This window comes from Mus musculus, chromosome 12 (assembly GCF_000001635.26).
Source record: "Mus musculus strain C57BL/6J chromosome 12, GRCm38.p6 C57BL/6J".
NCBI lineage: Eukaryota > Metazoa > Chordata > Mammalia > Rodentia > Muridae > Mus > Mus musculus.
The window spans coordinates 23877700-23895316 of NC_000078.6; the positions used below are offsets into that span (position 1 = coordinate 23877700).

Consider the following 17617-nt stretch of genomic DNA (forward strand, 5'->3'; position numbering starts at 1 on the left):
ATAGTTCTTACTGACTGGTAGGTAATAAGACTAAGCAGGAGAGGTATGGGGGACAGGGAAGGCTACACAAATGAGACAAAAAGACAACGTTTCACAGGGTCAGTAGGAGTTCTCCATTCAAAGGGTAAAGGACAATCAAGATGCAGGAACCGTGTGTAAAAAGGCATTTTAGTAAGAATGGTCCCACTGTGCTGAGTGCATTTCATTGAGTTTGGCCTGGTCTAAGCTTAAAGTGGATGAGGTGTGGCTGGAGAGAAGCTCACCCACAGCCACAGAAATGCAAAAGCCACATTCTGCAAGGCTCACCAAGAATTTGTCCCTTTTGGGTGGTGCTTCCTTCAGGTGCTGAATGGCCCTGGCTTCCTGACAGGAAGTTGATCTTTAGATTTGAAAATGGACTGTGGGATTGTAATCTTAGGGATGTGTTGGTAGTGTCCCTTAGGCTATGAAAGCTGATTAGCACCTTCACTTCCAACAAGACATCCTGTGGGTGTTCTGGGGTCCCATGGAGAAGGCTAGCTCAGGGTTTGGCCACAAGACAGCTTCTTCCTTGAATAAATTCTTCCTTTTCTTTTTAAAGGTGTATCTAAATTTATTTCACAGGCATTGGTGTTTTGCTTGTATATATGTCTGTGTGAGGGTGCCAGATCACCTGGAACAGGAGGTACAGACAGTCTTGAGCTGATATATGGGTGCTAGGGAATTGAACTCAGGGCCTCTGGAAGTGCCACCAGTGCTCTTAACCACCAAGTCCTAATAAGTCCTAATAAGTACTTCCTATGATAATTTTCAGATTTTGTTTTTGAGACGGGGTCTCACTATGGAACCCTGCCTGGCCTCAAACTCAGTATGTAGCTAGGAATGGCCTTGGACTCCTGATGTGATTGACAGGTCCCCAGACTGCTGGGAATGTAAGCACAGCTGGAGGCCAGAGGACAACTTATGGGAGTCGGTTCTTCCCTTTTACCACGTGTGTCTAGGAGATCAGACTTGTTCTCAGCTCTTGGATTTTTGAGCTGAGGTCTCGCTATGGAGTCCAGGTTGTCCTAGAACTCATGACTTTCCTGCCTCAGCCACCCCATTTCTGTGCTCTTATTTCTGCCCCTCACTGTACTCTCACATCTTGTTTGTCTTTGGGATCTCCATTCTCCATTTGAGAAGACTACCAAGGCTGGAGAGATGGCTCAGTTTTTAAGAGCACTGACTGCTCTACCAAAGGTCCTGAGTTCAAATCCCAGCAACCACATAGTGGCAGGGAGGGAGAGAGAGAGGGAGAGAGGGAGGGAGAGAGAGAGAGAGAGAGAGAGAGAGAGAGAGAGAGAGAGAGAGAGAGAGAGAGAGAGAGAGAGAGAGAGAGAGAAGTCTTCATAACTGGACAGAAACATTCATCAATTCTCTTATTCCCCATTATTTGAATAAGTGATCCTGAACTTGCTGGATGACATTATCCTGAGGGACTGTTTCTGTCCAATATCTAAAACACCTTCTAGCCAACAGCACCTTTCTTCTTGAGGTGAGGTGGGAGCAAAGACAATGTCTGGCCAATCTCAGAGTCTCCAGTGCTCACCCAGGACAGGTGCTCAGTGGGTGCTTCCTGAACATCTTCAGACGGTCTGGGGCTAAGTCTACAGGTTCTGTGGCTTTAAGCAAGAGGGCTAATGGCCTTGTTGTGTGTGGATCCCACTTAGTGGTGAAAGGCTGGCATGGAATACTCTCTGACTAAATTCTCTGCTGTTCCATACATTCAAGTAATTTCCCCATGTCTACCACTTACCTGCTTCATCCCCACACTCACTGGAGAGTGAACCATGAGCAGGGTGCTTGGGGCAACACAGGAAACTCACAGACCTTGGTTTATTTGATCATTTTAATATGCCAGGTCAATGGAAAGGGAGGACAGAGCACACAGGCATACCTGTGTTTGCAGGAAGGAGGGCAGATGTCCACAGCCTTGGGCATGCATGTATCTCCTGTGTAATTAGACAAATGACTATATAAATACCACAGCACAGCCATACTTGGGGGTGGGGAGAATCACAGGCCACAGGGGACCATGCTTTAACAGCAGTCAGAGGCTTTAAATACAGGGGCTGAACCTTCTCACTAAATACAAAATGTATATATTAAAAGTAAGGATACCACAGTATATACATGAAAGCAGCTTTGGTCAGAGCAAATGAACAAGGGAGGTGGAGCCATGCACAGGAAGGGCTTGCCTGTCTACTCTCCATCTTCTTCATCCTCACAAAGTCACCTGGGATCATAGAATAAATCAGCTGGTCTACGTAAGATACTGAAAAGTCCTGTCTGGTGTCCTTAAGGGCCTCCAGGCCCTCTGTGGGCAGGGAAGGAGCCCTACAGCTGAGAACACTTGAAACCTTGGAAGGAACCAGCCTGGACTGGATGGGGAGGGACATCTATTGGATCAGATAGAGGAGGGAGCTGCATTCAGCCAGACCAGGTGAGTGTGTTATCCTGCCTGGACCCAGGTCCCTAGAGAGGAGGAGAATTCACGGAGAAATCCACTTTTGCAAGCAAAACTGAAGATGGCAGGTCAAGCCTGTGTTTCTCACAACTGTGTAAAAGCCCATTCCACTCAGAACTGGCTAGCACTGCTGGGATCACACTGCAGCAACCGGACAATGGATGAGTCGCTCTTGGCACCTTTGTTGAATTCTTTCAGGAACATTTTAGCTGAGGAATGGAAGAGGGAGACTTAGGATTAGCCAGTGCTCTGTTTAAAGTCTGGAACCCTCTGGAAAATGGACAATGTCCAGACTCTTCTCTCTCTCTCCCTGTCTCTCTACCTCCCTCCCTCTCTCCCTCCTTTCCTCCCTTTTGTTTTGTTTATTGAAACAGGGTTCCTCTATGTAACAGCCTGGCTGTTCTAGAACTCACTTTTTAGACCAGGTCAGCCTTGAACTCACAGAGTGCCTCCTGTCTCCTATGAGCCCCGATTAAAGACATGTGCCACCATGCCTGACCAGAGGGTATTTTCTTAACTAATGATTGATGGAGCAGAGCCCAGCCCAGTGTATTGAGTCGCTCTTGGCACCTTTGTTGAATTCTTTCAGGAACATTTTAGCTGAGGAATGGAAGAGGGAGACTTAGGATTAGCCAGTGCTCTGTTTAAAGTCTGGAACCCTCTGGAAAATGGACAATGTCCAGACTCTTCTCTCTCTCTCCCTGTCTCTCTACCTCCCTCCCTCTCTCCCTCCTTTCCTCCCTTTTGTTTTGTTTATTGAAACAGGGTTCCTCTATGTAACAGCCTGGCTGTTCTAGAACTCACTTTTTAGACCAGGTCAGCCTTGAACTCACAGAGTGCCTCCTGTCTCCTATGAGCCCCGATTAAAGACATGTGCCACCATGCCTGACCAGAGGGTATTTTCTTAACTAATGATTGATGGAGCAGAGCCCAGCCCAGTGTAGGTGGTACAACCCTGGGCTAGTGATCCTGAGTTCTATAAGAAAGCAGGCTGAGCAAGCCATGGGGAGCAAGCCAGGAAGTAGCAACCCTTTCATGGTCTCTGTATCAGCTCCTGCCTTCAGGTTGCTGCCCTGTTTGAGTCCTGCCCTCATTGCTTTTGATGATGAACTGTTATGTGGAAACTGTGAGTGAATAAACCCTTTTCTCCCCAAGTTGCTTGTGGCCATGGTGTGTCATCAGAGCAATGGAAACCCTAACTCAGACAACAGGGATGAAGCCTACAGCTCAGAGGGTCTACTGACAATGCCCATGGTTATAGAGCCCTAGGAAGGGTGCAGGATGCAGGCTAGGTGTACTGAATTCTAGTCTCCCTCCCTCAATCAGAGCTGAATCAATTGGGCTGGAAAGGGCAGGCCTGCATAGGGCAGAGGGTATATCCCAAACACCTCTGTGCCATCAACAGTTTCACAGGCTCATCTACTCCCCTCTCCCCACCCCCATCCCATCCCCCCCTAGTCCCCTCCTCCCTCCCCACCTGCTCAATCCTGCCATGTTTCCTACCATCTTTGTTTGTGTCCATCTGTCTGAAGATCTTGTCACATACACACACACGATATGACTAAGCTGTGTGGATCGTAGCAGTGTCCCTATCCCTGACTTTAATGTCACTGTAGCTGTGCAGGACAGGACCAGGGGCTGAACCTGAAGGACAGATGCATGGACCCAGCTGCAGCTTCCCTTGGGTCTGTCATTACTCAAACATCAAAACTTTTATTTTATTTTTTAAACAGGGCTGTGGGGAGACAATGGCTTAGTGCATAAAACATGCACGGTGCAGGCATGAAGACTGGAATGCAGATCTCTAGAACCATGTAATAGCTGGGCAGGTATGGCAGTTACCTGTAATCCCAGCATCTGAGAGACAGATGGGACATCCTCAGGGCCAGCTGCCTGGCTAGCTTAGCTGAAATCAGCAAGCTACAGTTCAGGAGACCTGGCCTCAAAAAATTCAGTGGAAAGTGGGGTAGGGAGACAACCAATGTCTACCTTAAGCTGCCCACACATGCACATGTGCCCATACATATGGAAACACACATGCACAGTGCATAGGCATACACATGCAAAAAAATTAAAATCAGAAATGTAAAGAAATCTGTAGGCCCGGGTGTCTGTGACCAGTCCATTCTTTTGACCTCAAGCTGAGGTTTGTATATCCGGCCCTTTCCTCACTACATATCCCCCAGACTTCTCAAACTAGCTTGGCCTGAAGGAAACACATCACTGCCTTGGTCCTGAATTCCAGGGCCACTCCATGCTAGAAACTGGGTCCTCCTTAGCATCTCCTTCTACGTCCATTTAAAACAATGATTCTCAACTTTCCTAATGCTGTGACCCTTTAATTCAGTGAGGAGATGACGGCCCCTTCAGGTCTTGGGGATGAGCAGAAATCAATGCCAGAAGACCAAAGGAGGAAGAAAATTCGATCGTGCTCAGGGCTGCATGGAAAAGGAATGGAGGTCAGAGAGCCACAGTCCAGAGATGCAATTACACTGCACAAGTACTTAGAACTGACTGTTCACTATGTTTGTCTCCAGCCTTGAAAGGCAACTCTGTTAACAATGGTGTTCATGTTCAAGGTGTGGTTAATCCATTATTCCTGCACTAGCTGTCAGAGCATGGAAACTAAGGCCAGGACTGTACAAGGCTTCCATTGGGAGTTTCAGCTGATACCTGCTAGTGGAGATCTCCCAGGCCCAGAAAGACAGACATGGCAGATAGTCCTGAGGTAGCCTCCAAGTTCTGAATGGAACCCTGCTCAGCTCACTGTGGGACCTGGAGGAGAGATGCCCAGTCTGACCTGGAATGTTCATACAGGTTGCCTGAAGCTGGTAAGGGGAGTTATGGAGCTTAGGCTGCAAGCAGGGCCACCTGGGGAAGAACAAGAAGCATAAGATAGAGGCAAGATGATCAGTGGCAAGGGAGGGGAGGGGAGGGGAGGGAAGGGGAAGGAGGGGGAGGGAGAAGGGAGGGGAAGAGAGACAACTGCCTGGGCGTTGCTGGTACTTGTTAAGAAGCTATGAGATGAGCCAGGGTACAGGTCAGTTAGAGGTCAGAGGGAGGAAGGAAGGAGACTAGACTGACATCAGAGCTTTCTCCCTCAGCCACACTCTGGCAAATGCTCACTAGAGCATTCTTTGTCCTAAGAACTGAACATCAGTCCTGAGAGATGCAGTCAAGCAATTTTGGGATATGGAATGCAGTATGCAGAATATGTGATACACAGGCATAGGTACATACATTCACAAGACTAAGTATATCTAAATAGGAACATGAAAAAGCTTGGCATGCTTCTGTATATAAGAATCAGGCACCAGGCAGTGGTGGAGCATGGCTTTAATCCCAACAGGAGCGGCAGTAGCTAAATCTCTGAGTTTGAGGCCAGCCTGGCTACAGAGTGAGTTCCCAAACAGCCAAGTCTATCCAGAGAAACCCTATCTCAAATTAAATAAATAAATAAATAAATAAATAAATAAATAAATAAATAAATAAATAAATAAATGAAACAAAGGAGAGAGATGATAAATAAATAAATAAACAAATAAACAAACAAATAATAGAAATAAAGGAGAGAGATGAGAGGCACCCCCCTCCCCAAGAGTTCCAACCTCAAGCTACAGGCAACTTCTAAGATCTGGTGATAAAACAGGCCCCTGAGTTGGTCTCTATCAACTTATTGCCCACTCATTATGAGGAGGGAGGCTACCTGCCAGTGTTAGGAGCCCTATATAGAGAGGCCCAGGTAGCAACAGCCCACAAGAAACAGGGCCTGCCAGCTGCCAGCTGAAAACACACACAGAGAAAGCTACCTTGGTCACAGCCCATATTCTGGGCCAGCTGAACTAATACGTTCCTGAGCGACAGGAATGCTGGGAGAGCAAACATGAGTTTAAGGGTAACCTTGGGAGGAGGTCCACTGTCTGAAGGCACACCTGTGGGGACCTGTGGGGAATGTGACTGCTTCCTGAGAAGTCCTGGGCTGCTGACAGTCACTAAAAGCTCTTCAACAGTCACAGACAACATTTAAAACAAAAAGAAAACAGGCTGGAGAGATGGCTCAGTGACTCAGAGCACTGGCTGCTCTTGCAGACAACCCCACTTGGTTCCCAGCACTCACACAGCATCTCACAACTGTCAGTTTCTCCAGTGACTCCCTCTTCTGTTTTTCAGAAGTACTGCATTCATGTCGCACACCTACATACATGGGTACCAATGCTTATACACATAAAATTAAACAACCCCTTTAAAAAAAAAAGGAGAAGCCAGGCACGGTGGCATATACCTTTATTCCCAGCACAGAAAGATACAGCCTGATCGACAGCCTGTATCTACATAGTGAGTTCTAGGACAGCCAAAGTTACATAATAGAGAGACCTGGTCTGCTTTGAGACAGGGAGAGGGAGAGGGAGAGGGAGAGGGAGAGGGAGAGGGAGAGGGAGAGGGAGAGGGAGAGGGAGAGGGAGAGGGAGAGGGAGAGGGAGAGGGAGAGGGAGAGGGAGAGGGAGAGGGAGAGGGAGAGGGAGAGGGAGAGGGAGAGGGAGAGGGAGAGGGAGAGGGAGAGGGAGAGGGAGAGGGAGAGGGAGAGGGAGAGGGAGAGAGGCCAGTTTGGAACCTAGGAGAGTCTAACCCACAGTTCACCTGCTTTAAAATGTCTCTGATTTGTATGGGATATCTTTTCTTACAGCAAAATACAGACCTAATACATCAATGTAAGTTAAACCTTCTCTTTAACAAGGGAGGGACTTAGAAGGGCCACGCTGTTCCTGCACTTCTACTCCATCTCAGACCCCATTGCCCCATTTTGGTCCTCAGCACCAGACCTTTAATGAGTCCCATGTAGAAGGGTCTGTAGCAGTGACATTACAGAAGACTATCGTATGGGACAATTGTTTCCTCTTTGTGTTTCCTTATGAGCTTTAAATAGACGGCCAGTCACAGTGAGACTCTCCCTGCCACCAAGACAGTGTTGTCCCCCTGGTCTCCAGAAGACAGGCTGGTGAGTCACACAGAACCATGAAGACTGTTCCCTTGTCCAGTGTCTCCATGACTCCTCCTGTCCCCTGTAGCCTAGGGTTTCATCAGTACAAAGAGTGTGTTTTAATGAGTAGACTCCCTACAGCAGTTCATTATTTGGTTTAAAATTGCACCTGACCCTCCACACACACACCTTGTGAGCTTGGGCTGAGGCCACTATTCCAGAAAGAGCATTCGCTGCCCTCCCAGGTCTGTCTCCTCTGCTGGCCATTGACTTGTCAAAGGGTAGAGGGAAACAGCATCTAAAGTTAGGAAGAAGAAATGCCTTTCGTGTCACTGAACTGCATTCTTTCCATATATTTGTTTTCATAGCAACAAACCAAATGTTTTAAAACAGAAACCAGAATTGATGTGAAGCAATTTCATCACCTGTCTTCCACAGCGCAATTGGTGCCTCCATATTAAGTCCTGAGTGTCCTTCCTTCCTCCTTTTGGGGCCTCTGTTGGACACGGTTTTCTCTTTTGGGCTACTCACTTGCAGCTGAGAAAGAACCTTTCTTCCATAGTAACAAGACTCAGAAGTGGGTAATCCAAGACAGCAACATGTCCTTATTGCGATCATCAGAAAAGATTCCGGACCCCTTCAACTGCACAAAGTGGCACAGACCTAGGAAATTTCCAGCTCCTGCTTTCCCCACAAAGCTAGCTCAGTGACATTTTCCAAGTGAGGAGGCAGGAGAGGAGGTGCTGTCAGTCTAGACTAAACTGATGAATAGGCTTTCTCAGCACACCCACGGCAGCATGTGCGGACACTGACATGTGGGGCTGCTTCTCGACTTTGCCCCAGAAGACACAAGCCCCACAGAGCCTCACCCAAGAGCCTGAGTACAACTAAGTATTAACTAACTCTCTTCCTTACTCACAGATACAGCTGAGTCATGGGCAGAACAGACACGCTCATGGGAATTCAGAAGGGAAAACTGTTAGCAGTGAGATGGGTTCTATCCTTCTTGAGGGAGCTGTTCACAATATTCAGGCAAGGCAACCTCTGAAGAACAAACATGGCATGCTTATGCAGCAGGCAGATACCTGGCCCTGATAGAATGAAAGAGGATGTTTTAAGTAAGAGAGGGACAGAGAAGATAATAAAGAGACCTGTAGATGGGTATGAACAGGAACACTAGCAGCAGATACATCTTCTAGCAACTGATACATCTTCCAGCAGCAGATAAATCTTCCAGCAACTGATACATCTTCCAGCTCAGATACATCTTCCAGCAACTGATACATCTTCCAGCAGTGGATACATCTTCCAGCAGCAGATACATCTTCCAGCAACTGATACATCTTCCAGCAGCAGATACATCTTCCAGCAACTGATACATCTTCCAGCAGCCAGGGATTTCAGAAAGAGGTGAGGGCAAAGAACAAGAACCTGTGCCTATGGTTCCTGAGGTACAGGCATCCTTGGGTCTTTTGAGGCTGACTCTCAGAAACCATGTGTCACCAACCCAGGTGGAGATGGAAGTTGTTGGGTAGAAATTTAGAAGTCCTCATTTGCAATAGTAGTTTCTGCCTTCTCACCATCCCTCAGCAGCCCAAGAAAGTACTTCAGGCTCCAGCTTAGCAAGGCTTAAGTAACTGCTACTAATATGAAGATGTTTATTTTTAAAGCAAAATCTCCCTTGTAGCTATTAAAATCAATCATATTTGGGCTGGCATGTAGCGAAGTTGGTCAAGGACTTGCCTAACTTTCATGACACTCTTGGTCGGGTACTCAGTGCTACATAAAACTAGGCATGGTTGCACACATCTATAGTCCCAGAACTCAGAGGTGGAGGCAGGAGGATCATAAATTTAAGGTCATCGTCATCTTCTGAACAGCAAGCATGAAGTTTGGGTCCACTTTGGGCTATATACACCCAATCCTGGAAACAAACAAACAAACAAATGACACTTGTAAAAATTCAAATAAGCCAGGCAGTAGTGGTGCACACCTTGAATCCCAGAACTTGGGAGGCAGAGGCAGGTGGAATTCTGAGTTGGAGGCCAGCCTGGTCTTCAGAGTGAGTTCCAGGATAGCCAGAGCTATACAGAGAATCCCTGTCTCAACCCCCCACTCCAAAAAATTTCTCCAGATGGTTCCAACCCCCTCAGCAGCCTCCCATTGCTTTTTAATAATCATATACCTTTCTCTCTCTCTCTCTCTCTCTCTCTCTCTCTCTCTCTCTCTCTCTCTCTCTCTCTCTCTCTCTCTCCCTCTCTCTCTCCCTCTCTCTCTCTCTCTCTCTCTCTCTCTCTCTCTCTCTCTCTCTCTTCCTGTCTTCCTTTTTGGGATATTTTTTTCACTCCATAGAATTCCCTAGGGACTCTTTATGGCTAAGCTGCATTCCACAGCACCAGTGCATGGCAGCTGAATTACCAAGTCACTATTGAAGGACATCTGGACAGCACTTATGTCCATTACACACAATCATTGTGAACATTTACAAAAAGGTGTATCTGTGAACACGAGTTTCCATGTTTCTGGGATAACTGCCTGGGAGCACGATGGTTGGACCTCACAGCAATTGTATGCTCAGCTCAATTGTTTGTTTTAAAATTTTATTCATTTACTTCTTTCATATGTGGAGTGTGTGAATGTGGAGGTAAGAAGACAAATTGAAGGAGTTACTTTTGCTACATTGATCCTGGGTTTTAGCCTTAGGTTATCAAGCACCATTACCCACTTAGCCATCTTACCAGCCTGTGTGCTGTTGGACATTGGGCTATACACAGACAGTCTGGTCTCCAGTCAAGCTGAGGTGTAACCCCGGGACCCAGTGGTGATAATTCAGCTACATGGAACGGAAGTTCTCTCATGTCTCCTGGAACTCTGGCTCCTTTCACAGTTACCGCCCCCACAGCCCCCACAAGAGAAGCATGGCTTTAGTCACATAGGCAATGCCCCAAGCTTCTGACCTTCAGGTTAAACTCCTCCCCAGTTACTTAGCAACAGTAAAGATAACAGCATACCATAAGAGGTGCTATTTGGCCCCTCCCCATTCTCTTGCTCTCTTGCTTACTTCCCTTATACTTACTCTTCACTCTCCTCTCTTCTCTCTCTCCTCTCCTCTCCTCTCCTCTCCTCTCCTCTCCTCTCCTCTCCTCTCCTCTCCTCTCCTCTCCTCTCCTCTCCTCTCTCTCACCTCTTACTCACTCCCTCTTACTCTAGACTTTCTTCTCTCTCTTCTTTTCCCCATTCTCTCCTCTTGGCCATGGCTGGTCTCTCTCTCTTTCCACCTTTTCTAATTCTCTCTGAATTTTGATAATAAATCTATAAAACCATAGAATGTCTCTGTTCATCTAGGCCTGCTGCGCTTACTCTGGACTGCGTGGGAACCTCTCTCCCTCAGCCCTCACTCCCATTACCCCAGTGCTACAGGGTGTAGTCCTGTGTCCCCAGGTCAGGGGCTTTCCCTTTTCCACCACCACCACCACTACCACCCCTTCGAGTGGGGTCAGTGGCTTAGATGCCCACCCGGTTCCGAGTGGAAAGCATCTGGCAGCCCTCCTGAGTCTGCCTGCCCAGAGCATAGGAGGAACTCTGGCCGGACGTGGGCTATCCTTCCTTCCCCCTCCTTCCCTTGCCCCCCTTTAGTACCCACAGTGTGCTATGTTTTGTTTCTTACAAAACAGCTGAACTGTTTTCTAGGAAGGTGAATTAGGAGACCTGAACAGATAGCGAACCTATACAGAGACATAAAAGGGGTATTCATTAGAGTGTTTTTCCAGGGTGTTGTCTAGTTAGTCCAACAATGGCTGTCTATTGGTCCAGGAATCCAATAGTTTTTCAGTTCATGAAGATGAGCATCTCGGCTGGTCTTCAGTAAACACTGGAATCCCGAAGACATAGAAAGCCAGTGAAGGAATGAGCTTGCCAGTGAAAGCAAGGGTAAGCAGGCAAAGAGCAAAGGCTTCCTTTTCCATGTTCTTCCTATAGGCTGCCATGGGAAGGCGTAGCCAGATTAAAGATAGACCTTCCCACCTCAAAGGATCTAGATTACAGGTTGGTCTTCCCACCTCAGAAACCCTGGATTATAAGTGGGACTTCCCACTTCAAAAGAAAAAAAGTTCTCATAGATGTTCCCAGCTTAAACTCAAGTCATCAGGCTTGGTGCCTAGTGCCTTTACCCAGGTAGTCATTTCAATGGCTCTGATACCTTTTTTTTTTTTAAACAGTCATTGAGGCTCTGATGAATTGGAAGTGTGAGCTCCTGGAATGTGGCTTGGGAGTCAGGATGGTTTTGCAGTGACTAGTAGCATGACATGGGATCTATGGTTCAGATGGCAGGCTGAGGTTGCAGTAACACTCCCTCCCATAGATCTCACTGGGTAGATGGCTGTAGTCCCACTAAGAAGAGGAGGGTACCTCTCTCACTGTAGCCTTCTGCCTCCCTGGCTGGACTCAGGCTTCTGGTACCTTATAGCTGGCTTCTCCAGAGAGGTCCAAGGTAGCGCTGCAGGATAGGTCTGTGGACCTGAGGAGGCCTGTGGGATGGCAACACATTATCTCGCACTCCCGGTATCAGTGAGTAAAGTGATCATCAGATGCCATAGGATGCTAACTGCTGTAAATAGGATCCCTGTGTGGTGGTATCAGCTCCAGAGTCCTTGGTACTGCCCAGCGCTGTCCAAGAAATATGATAACATTCATATATAATATGAGATTTTTCTACAACCACATGGAAAGAGGAAAGAGAAATGGGGTGAACAATGTCCACAGCCTGTTAGATTTAACCCATTGTATTCCAAGCGGGCCCAATAACTGTGTATTTTAACCTAAGGTTTTACTTAGTTTGGACTAGTGGTTCTCAAACTTCTAATGCTGTGACCCTTTAATAAACTTCCTCATGTCATGGTCACCCTAACCAAAATATTAGTTTTTTGCTACTTCATAACTGTAAGTTCTGTTATCGTTACAAATCGTAATATAGATATGTGCTTTCTGATAGTTTTAGGCAACCCCTATGAAGAGTCCTGAAATCCCCAAGGAGTTGGGACCCACCCATTGAGAAGCTCTGGTTTAGACCTACTATGCTTTCTTGCCTAGTTTAGAAATTGAAAGGGGTGTGTACTGAGGGCTAGGGAATCTGCCAGCCTGCGCCCTCTAGTGTCCGTGCAGACTCAGTGCAGCTTGTGTGGCTCCAGGTGCATCTCCTATAGCTGATGGCCATTCTGCCTAGGGCTGCACTCAAGTGGAGGCTAAGGCTGTTTGAGTTTCACCTACAGCAGGATGGAGGAGGACGAGGGGGAGGACAAGGATGAGGAGGACGAGGAAAAATATTCTGCCGGTCACCATAACGAAGAGCACAGTTGAGGCTGATTTCCCCCTGCCACCTTCTGTTCCACCTGACATGGAACAGGCTCTTCACCATCCAAGTGCAGATGGTCTGATGAAGTTCAAATTCACAGAGGATGCACCCAGTCTCTCCTGAGTCCAGGACTTCCTAGAAATTTGGTACCCACGTCTCCCACCACCTTCCCTCCAGGGTCGATGTCTAGCAGTCCTTGAGGTTTGGCAGTCTGACTGATGAGATTGCTGCGTGGTGAGATGAACTGTACCATGCATGTTCCTAGCCAGCACTGAGCTGTGGTTAATGGGACATTGGAGCTCCCAAGGGCCTTTCCCAGTGACAGCACAACTGTGCTGTTAGCAAAGCTTTTTACTTGCAGTACCAAGCTCGGGTTAAATATTTCCACAGAGCTTCCCAGCTACTTGTTTGCTCTTTCCTTAATTTACAATTCAGTGTGTTAAGGACAATAAGAGCATAACAGACCCTGGGAGAAGGGGTAGGAGCTGTTAGCTCCCTCCCCCAATTCCCATTACTGTGAAATCACATGTCCTGATCTCCAAGGCTGTTGTCTGTCAAATCTAATCCCTGCTAGAATGTGAAGTGCTTTAAACAAGTGGGAGGTGGCTGTGTGATCCAGGGACCCTCATTACCCACCCCCTAAAAAGATGAAAGTAGGGCTGTCTGATCAATGAAGCCTGGGTTAGTTTCATGGCCAGGGCTGGGTAGGTATTTCTTCAGGGGAGCACACAGTGACTTTTCTGTAACTGTATAAGCATTCCTTTTTTTGGTCAGGTTTTTTCCCCCAGACAGCTAAACATCACTAAGGCTGGCTCAGTTGCTTAATGAATGACAGAGGGGTAAGGAGCAGATCTTCAAGCCATTGGGAAGGGAATGGGAAATAAGGGAAACGAATCCTCGCCTCCAACACCTCCAAGGCTGTCTGCACTGCAGCCTCCTCCCGGCAGATATCTGCAGAGCAGGTACAAGGAGTTTGGCATTTTAGTAGCATCTGTTAGATGATAAATCACAGACACAGCAGTGATGTGTGTTCAGTGAGGTGAGTGGATGCTGCGTGCATGAGCTGGAAACCAAGGGTCTGTGGCAAGGCTGTGGGGAGCAGGGCTGTTGATCATGAAGAGGAGCCACAAGCACAGGGCTGGCTATGGTGGCAATGCAGCTGTTTCCACATGGCCCTCTCTGGGACTGTCGTACCAGCACAATCCCATAGCCAGGTATCCTGGAGTCAGGTCCTGGCTCACTTAGGAGAGGTTCTGCAGTTCTCTGACGGTCAGTTCTCTGGTTAGCAAGATGTGTCTGATGGTTGAAGTTTCTTAGAAGACCCCAGTCCAGACACACGTTATAAGTCTCCCTCTGTTAATGGTTCTTTGGTGAGACATTGTAGCTACATGGCTTCACCAGGTCTAGGTCTTCTCTCTCCAATATTATTATTTGATCAGGGGACCACACACACAGCCCACAGCTTGGTCCAACCTGGCTTCTCTACCTTTCACCTCCTACCACCCCAAACTCTGCCCTGTTTTCTGGGGGCCCCCATCCACCTTGTCTCACACAGATGTATCTCCTGCCTGAAGGCCTCCCGAGGGCCTGCCACTGACAGAGACATCCAAGCAGCCACTTTCCTGGACTCAGCTCATTGTCCCTTCCTCTAGGTACACCTGTTCCCTTCTCCTTCCCCTGCCCTCCTTTCCCCTCTTCCTTCCTTCCTTCCTTCCTTCCTTCCTTCCTTCCTTCCTTCCTTCCTTCCTTCCTTCCTTCCTCCCTCCCTCCCTCCCTTCCTCTCTCCCTCCCTCCCCTTTCTCTTCTTCTTCCTTGCTTCCTTCCTTCCTTTCTCCCTCCCTTACTTCTTCTTCCTTCTTCATTGCTTCCTTCCTCCTTCCTTCCTTCCTTCCTCCCTTCCTTCCCCATCAATATTCCTGGATTGTCCTCAGACATCTCTTTTTGCATGCCTTGTCCTGCTTCACTAAGGGATTCTTTGGACCAACCATCACTAGGTGTACTACCCTCCCACTGTTGGTTGTCCTATTCTTACCTCCACTTCTGTGTTCCAGTGTGGCTTCAATTTTACGAGTGTCTTGTTAATTGAGTTTCCAAAATGAATTACCTACAATAAAATTAGGGCATTTCTATCCCTTCCCAAAGATTCATGATATGCTCTTACTCTGTGTTGGGATGTGGATTAGAGCCCTGGGTAGTGGGCTCCATGGAGAGCAGCTAGCTCTTCATCTGTATGCTTATCCTAGGCCTGTGGTGACCCCTCAGCCACCAGCAGTCGCATTTGTCCTCTTAGGGCAGACTCTGTGGATGCAGAAGTTGGTATTGTGGGCTTCTGTTCAGAGCTGGATGTAGCTAGCTTCTTGTGGTACATCTGGCCAGCACTGGCCACCCTGTCAAGCTCAAAGTCCAGTGAGGCAGGGAGAGGTTGGCTGACTCGAGGCTGAAGCCCAGGCTGTAGGTGATAAGGAAAGAGGACAGTAAACCTTGGTAGAAGCAAGGCTGTGAGATAGGAAGTGAGTGTAACAAGAAAACAGAGGATCTGGCAGTCAGCCATCACCGGGGGATTTGAGAGGGCCTGTGCCCCTCTATGCAGGTCCTCCAGGACCTTAGTTCTGCCTTCTTTGAATTTTTTTTTGTTTGTTTTCAAGACAGGCTTCTCTCTGTGTAGACCAGACTGGCATGGAGCTCAAAGTTATCTGGCTGCCTCTGACTGCTGAGATTGGAGCTGTGTGCCAGCGCCAAGGCTCTATCTCTATTTCTTGTTCCTAAAGCCCCTCCCAGACAGGGCTTAGCCTAAAGTGTTCTATCAACTCAGAGGTTCTTAGACATGCCACCAGTCAAGAGATAGAGGCTGGGCCACTGTGATTTGGCGATGCTTCTTCTTTGAGTGGAAAATAAAATCTAAGGAGAATGGGATCCTGCAGAGAGGGCTCTTGCTGTTCTTGCAGAGGATCCCAGTTCAGTCCTGTTCCCTACACCCACATGGTGGCTCACAACTTCTGTAACTCCAGTTCCAGGGATCTGACATACTATTCAGGCCTCAGCAGGTACCAGGCACACACGAAATGTATTATATAACAAGAAAAACATTTGTAACATACTATATAAGTACATATTATTAAAGCATTGAAGGAGAAAAAAGGAAATGAACACGTGGACACATTTCAACATCTTTTTTTTGGGGGGGGGGCGGTTCAAGACAGGGTTTCTCTGTGTAGCCCTGGCTGTCCTGGAACTCATTTTGTAGATCAGGCTGGCCTTGAACTCAGAAATTCGCCTGCCTCTGCCTCCACATTTCAATATCTTAAAACTGCAAATGATCCAAGCCCGGTGGATGACAGCTGTGACTGCTAGACAGGGGAGGCAGGAAGGTAAGGGTACAGGTCATCCTCAGCTACATAGTAAGGTTGAAGCCAGCCTGAGCTACATGAGACCCTATCTCAGAAAACAAATAAACAAATAAAATTACAAAGGAAAACACAACAAAAGGGCCTCTAAGGTCTCTGACCATCCAGCCAATTCCCCTCTTCACTCAACTTTACCATTTTCTGTAAGTTCTTCCAGAGGAGGCCTCCACAGACAAAGCCATCTGACCTTTTCTCAAAGATGGCAGCTGCCATCACGTGCCCTTGTGCAATTTCTTCCATTGGTAGATCTCTCTCTCTCTCTCTCCCTTCTCCACCCCATGTGTGTGTGTGTTTGTGTGTGAGAGAGAGAGAGAGAGGGGAGGGGGTCTTTGTGTAGTCCTGACTATCCTAGAACTTGCTCTGTAGCCCAGGCTAGCCTTCCTTGAATTCCTATCTGTCTGCTTCTGTCAATGAGTGCTAGAGTTAAAGGCATGCACCACTACTTGCCTGCTTGTTCTCTTTCTTTTAATATAATTTTTTTGGAGACAGGGTCTAGTGTAGCCCAGGCTAGCCCTGAATTGCTATATAGTCTTAGATGACCTTGAAGTCCAAGATAATTCTGCCCCCACCCTCTGGTTCTGGAGTTACAGATGTGTGGCACCAGGCTAGCTCAGTTGATGGTTATTTCTGATCAAGATGCTGTGGACAATTGAGTTGGTTGTTTCTACAGGGGAGAACATGTTTAGATAAGTAAATGTGTGCTTTGAAAGGCAATATTAAGCTGCCATATGTCTGTGTTGGACAAGGAACTTTAAATATCTCCTAGTCCTGTAGATAAGTAATTAAAATATGTACATAGAACGTTAACAGCCTGGGAAAGAGGTGAAGAAGACAGGGGAGGTAGCAGGTAATACTGAGTGCATGTCTCATCTTCCTTAACAGGACCTAGCACCTAATGCTTAGAATTCATAAGCCTCTGAGCAGTTCAGAGTAGTTTCCTTTGGGACTTGGGTAGAGGAGACTCACCCACACTAGTTCTTCTACACATTTCAAAAATAACAGAGCTATTGCAGGTGTGATACTGTGAAAGAAAGAAACCAAAATTGAGGTAGGGAAGTGAACGAGCATTAATGTCCAGTGGCCAATCACTGCAGGATCTCACACTTGGGCCTTGTGGGAGACTGCAGTGGGGTGTGCTGGCCAATGAAGCACAGTCCTGAATTTCCAAGGGGGCTGTTTCAGCTGGTAACATTCACATCGACATTTACCGAAAATTGATGCAATTCTAGATCTCCCTGGCAGAACAATATCTCATAGGCATAATAGAGAGTGGGGACTCCCATAAGGTTCCCAGATGTCTCTTCTAGGGTTAAAACAGCATGGCATGTGCTGGTAACTTCTACCAGTATTGTATGGAGGGGGACAGGGAGGTCTTGGGGGATCTAGAAGCCCCCTGTCAA

The 17617-nt window shown here is 47.4% G+C and overlaps 1 protein-coding gene across 1 annotated transcript in view; it reads right to left on the reverse strand.

The window, feature by feature from the left end:
- Window positions 1–7044: 7044 nt before the first annotated feature.
- Gm17330 (predicted gene, 17330) overlaps window positions 7045–17617 on the reverse strand; it is an 84709-nt gene continuing 74136 nt past the window's right edge. Inside the window, exons 5-6 of the mRNA NM_001378694.1 lie at window positions 11871–11989; window positions 7045–9387 (exon numbers count right to left, since the gene is read on the reverse strand). Of these exons, the coding sequence (NP_001365623.1) occupies window positions 11907–11989 (83 nt within the window). The 3' untranslated portion in view covers window positions 7045–9387; window positions 11871–11906. The remainder of the gene's footprint in view (window positions 9388–11870; window positions 11990–17617) is intronic.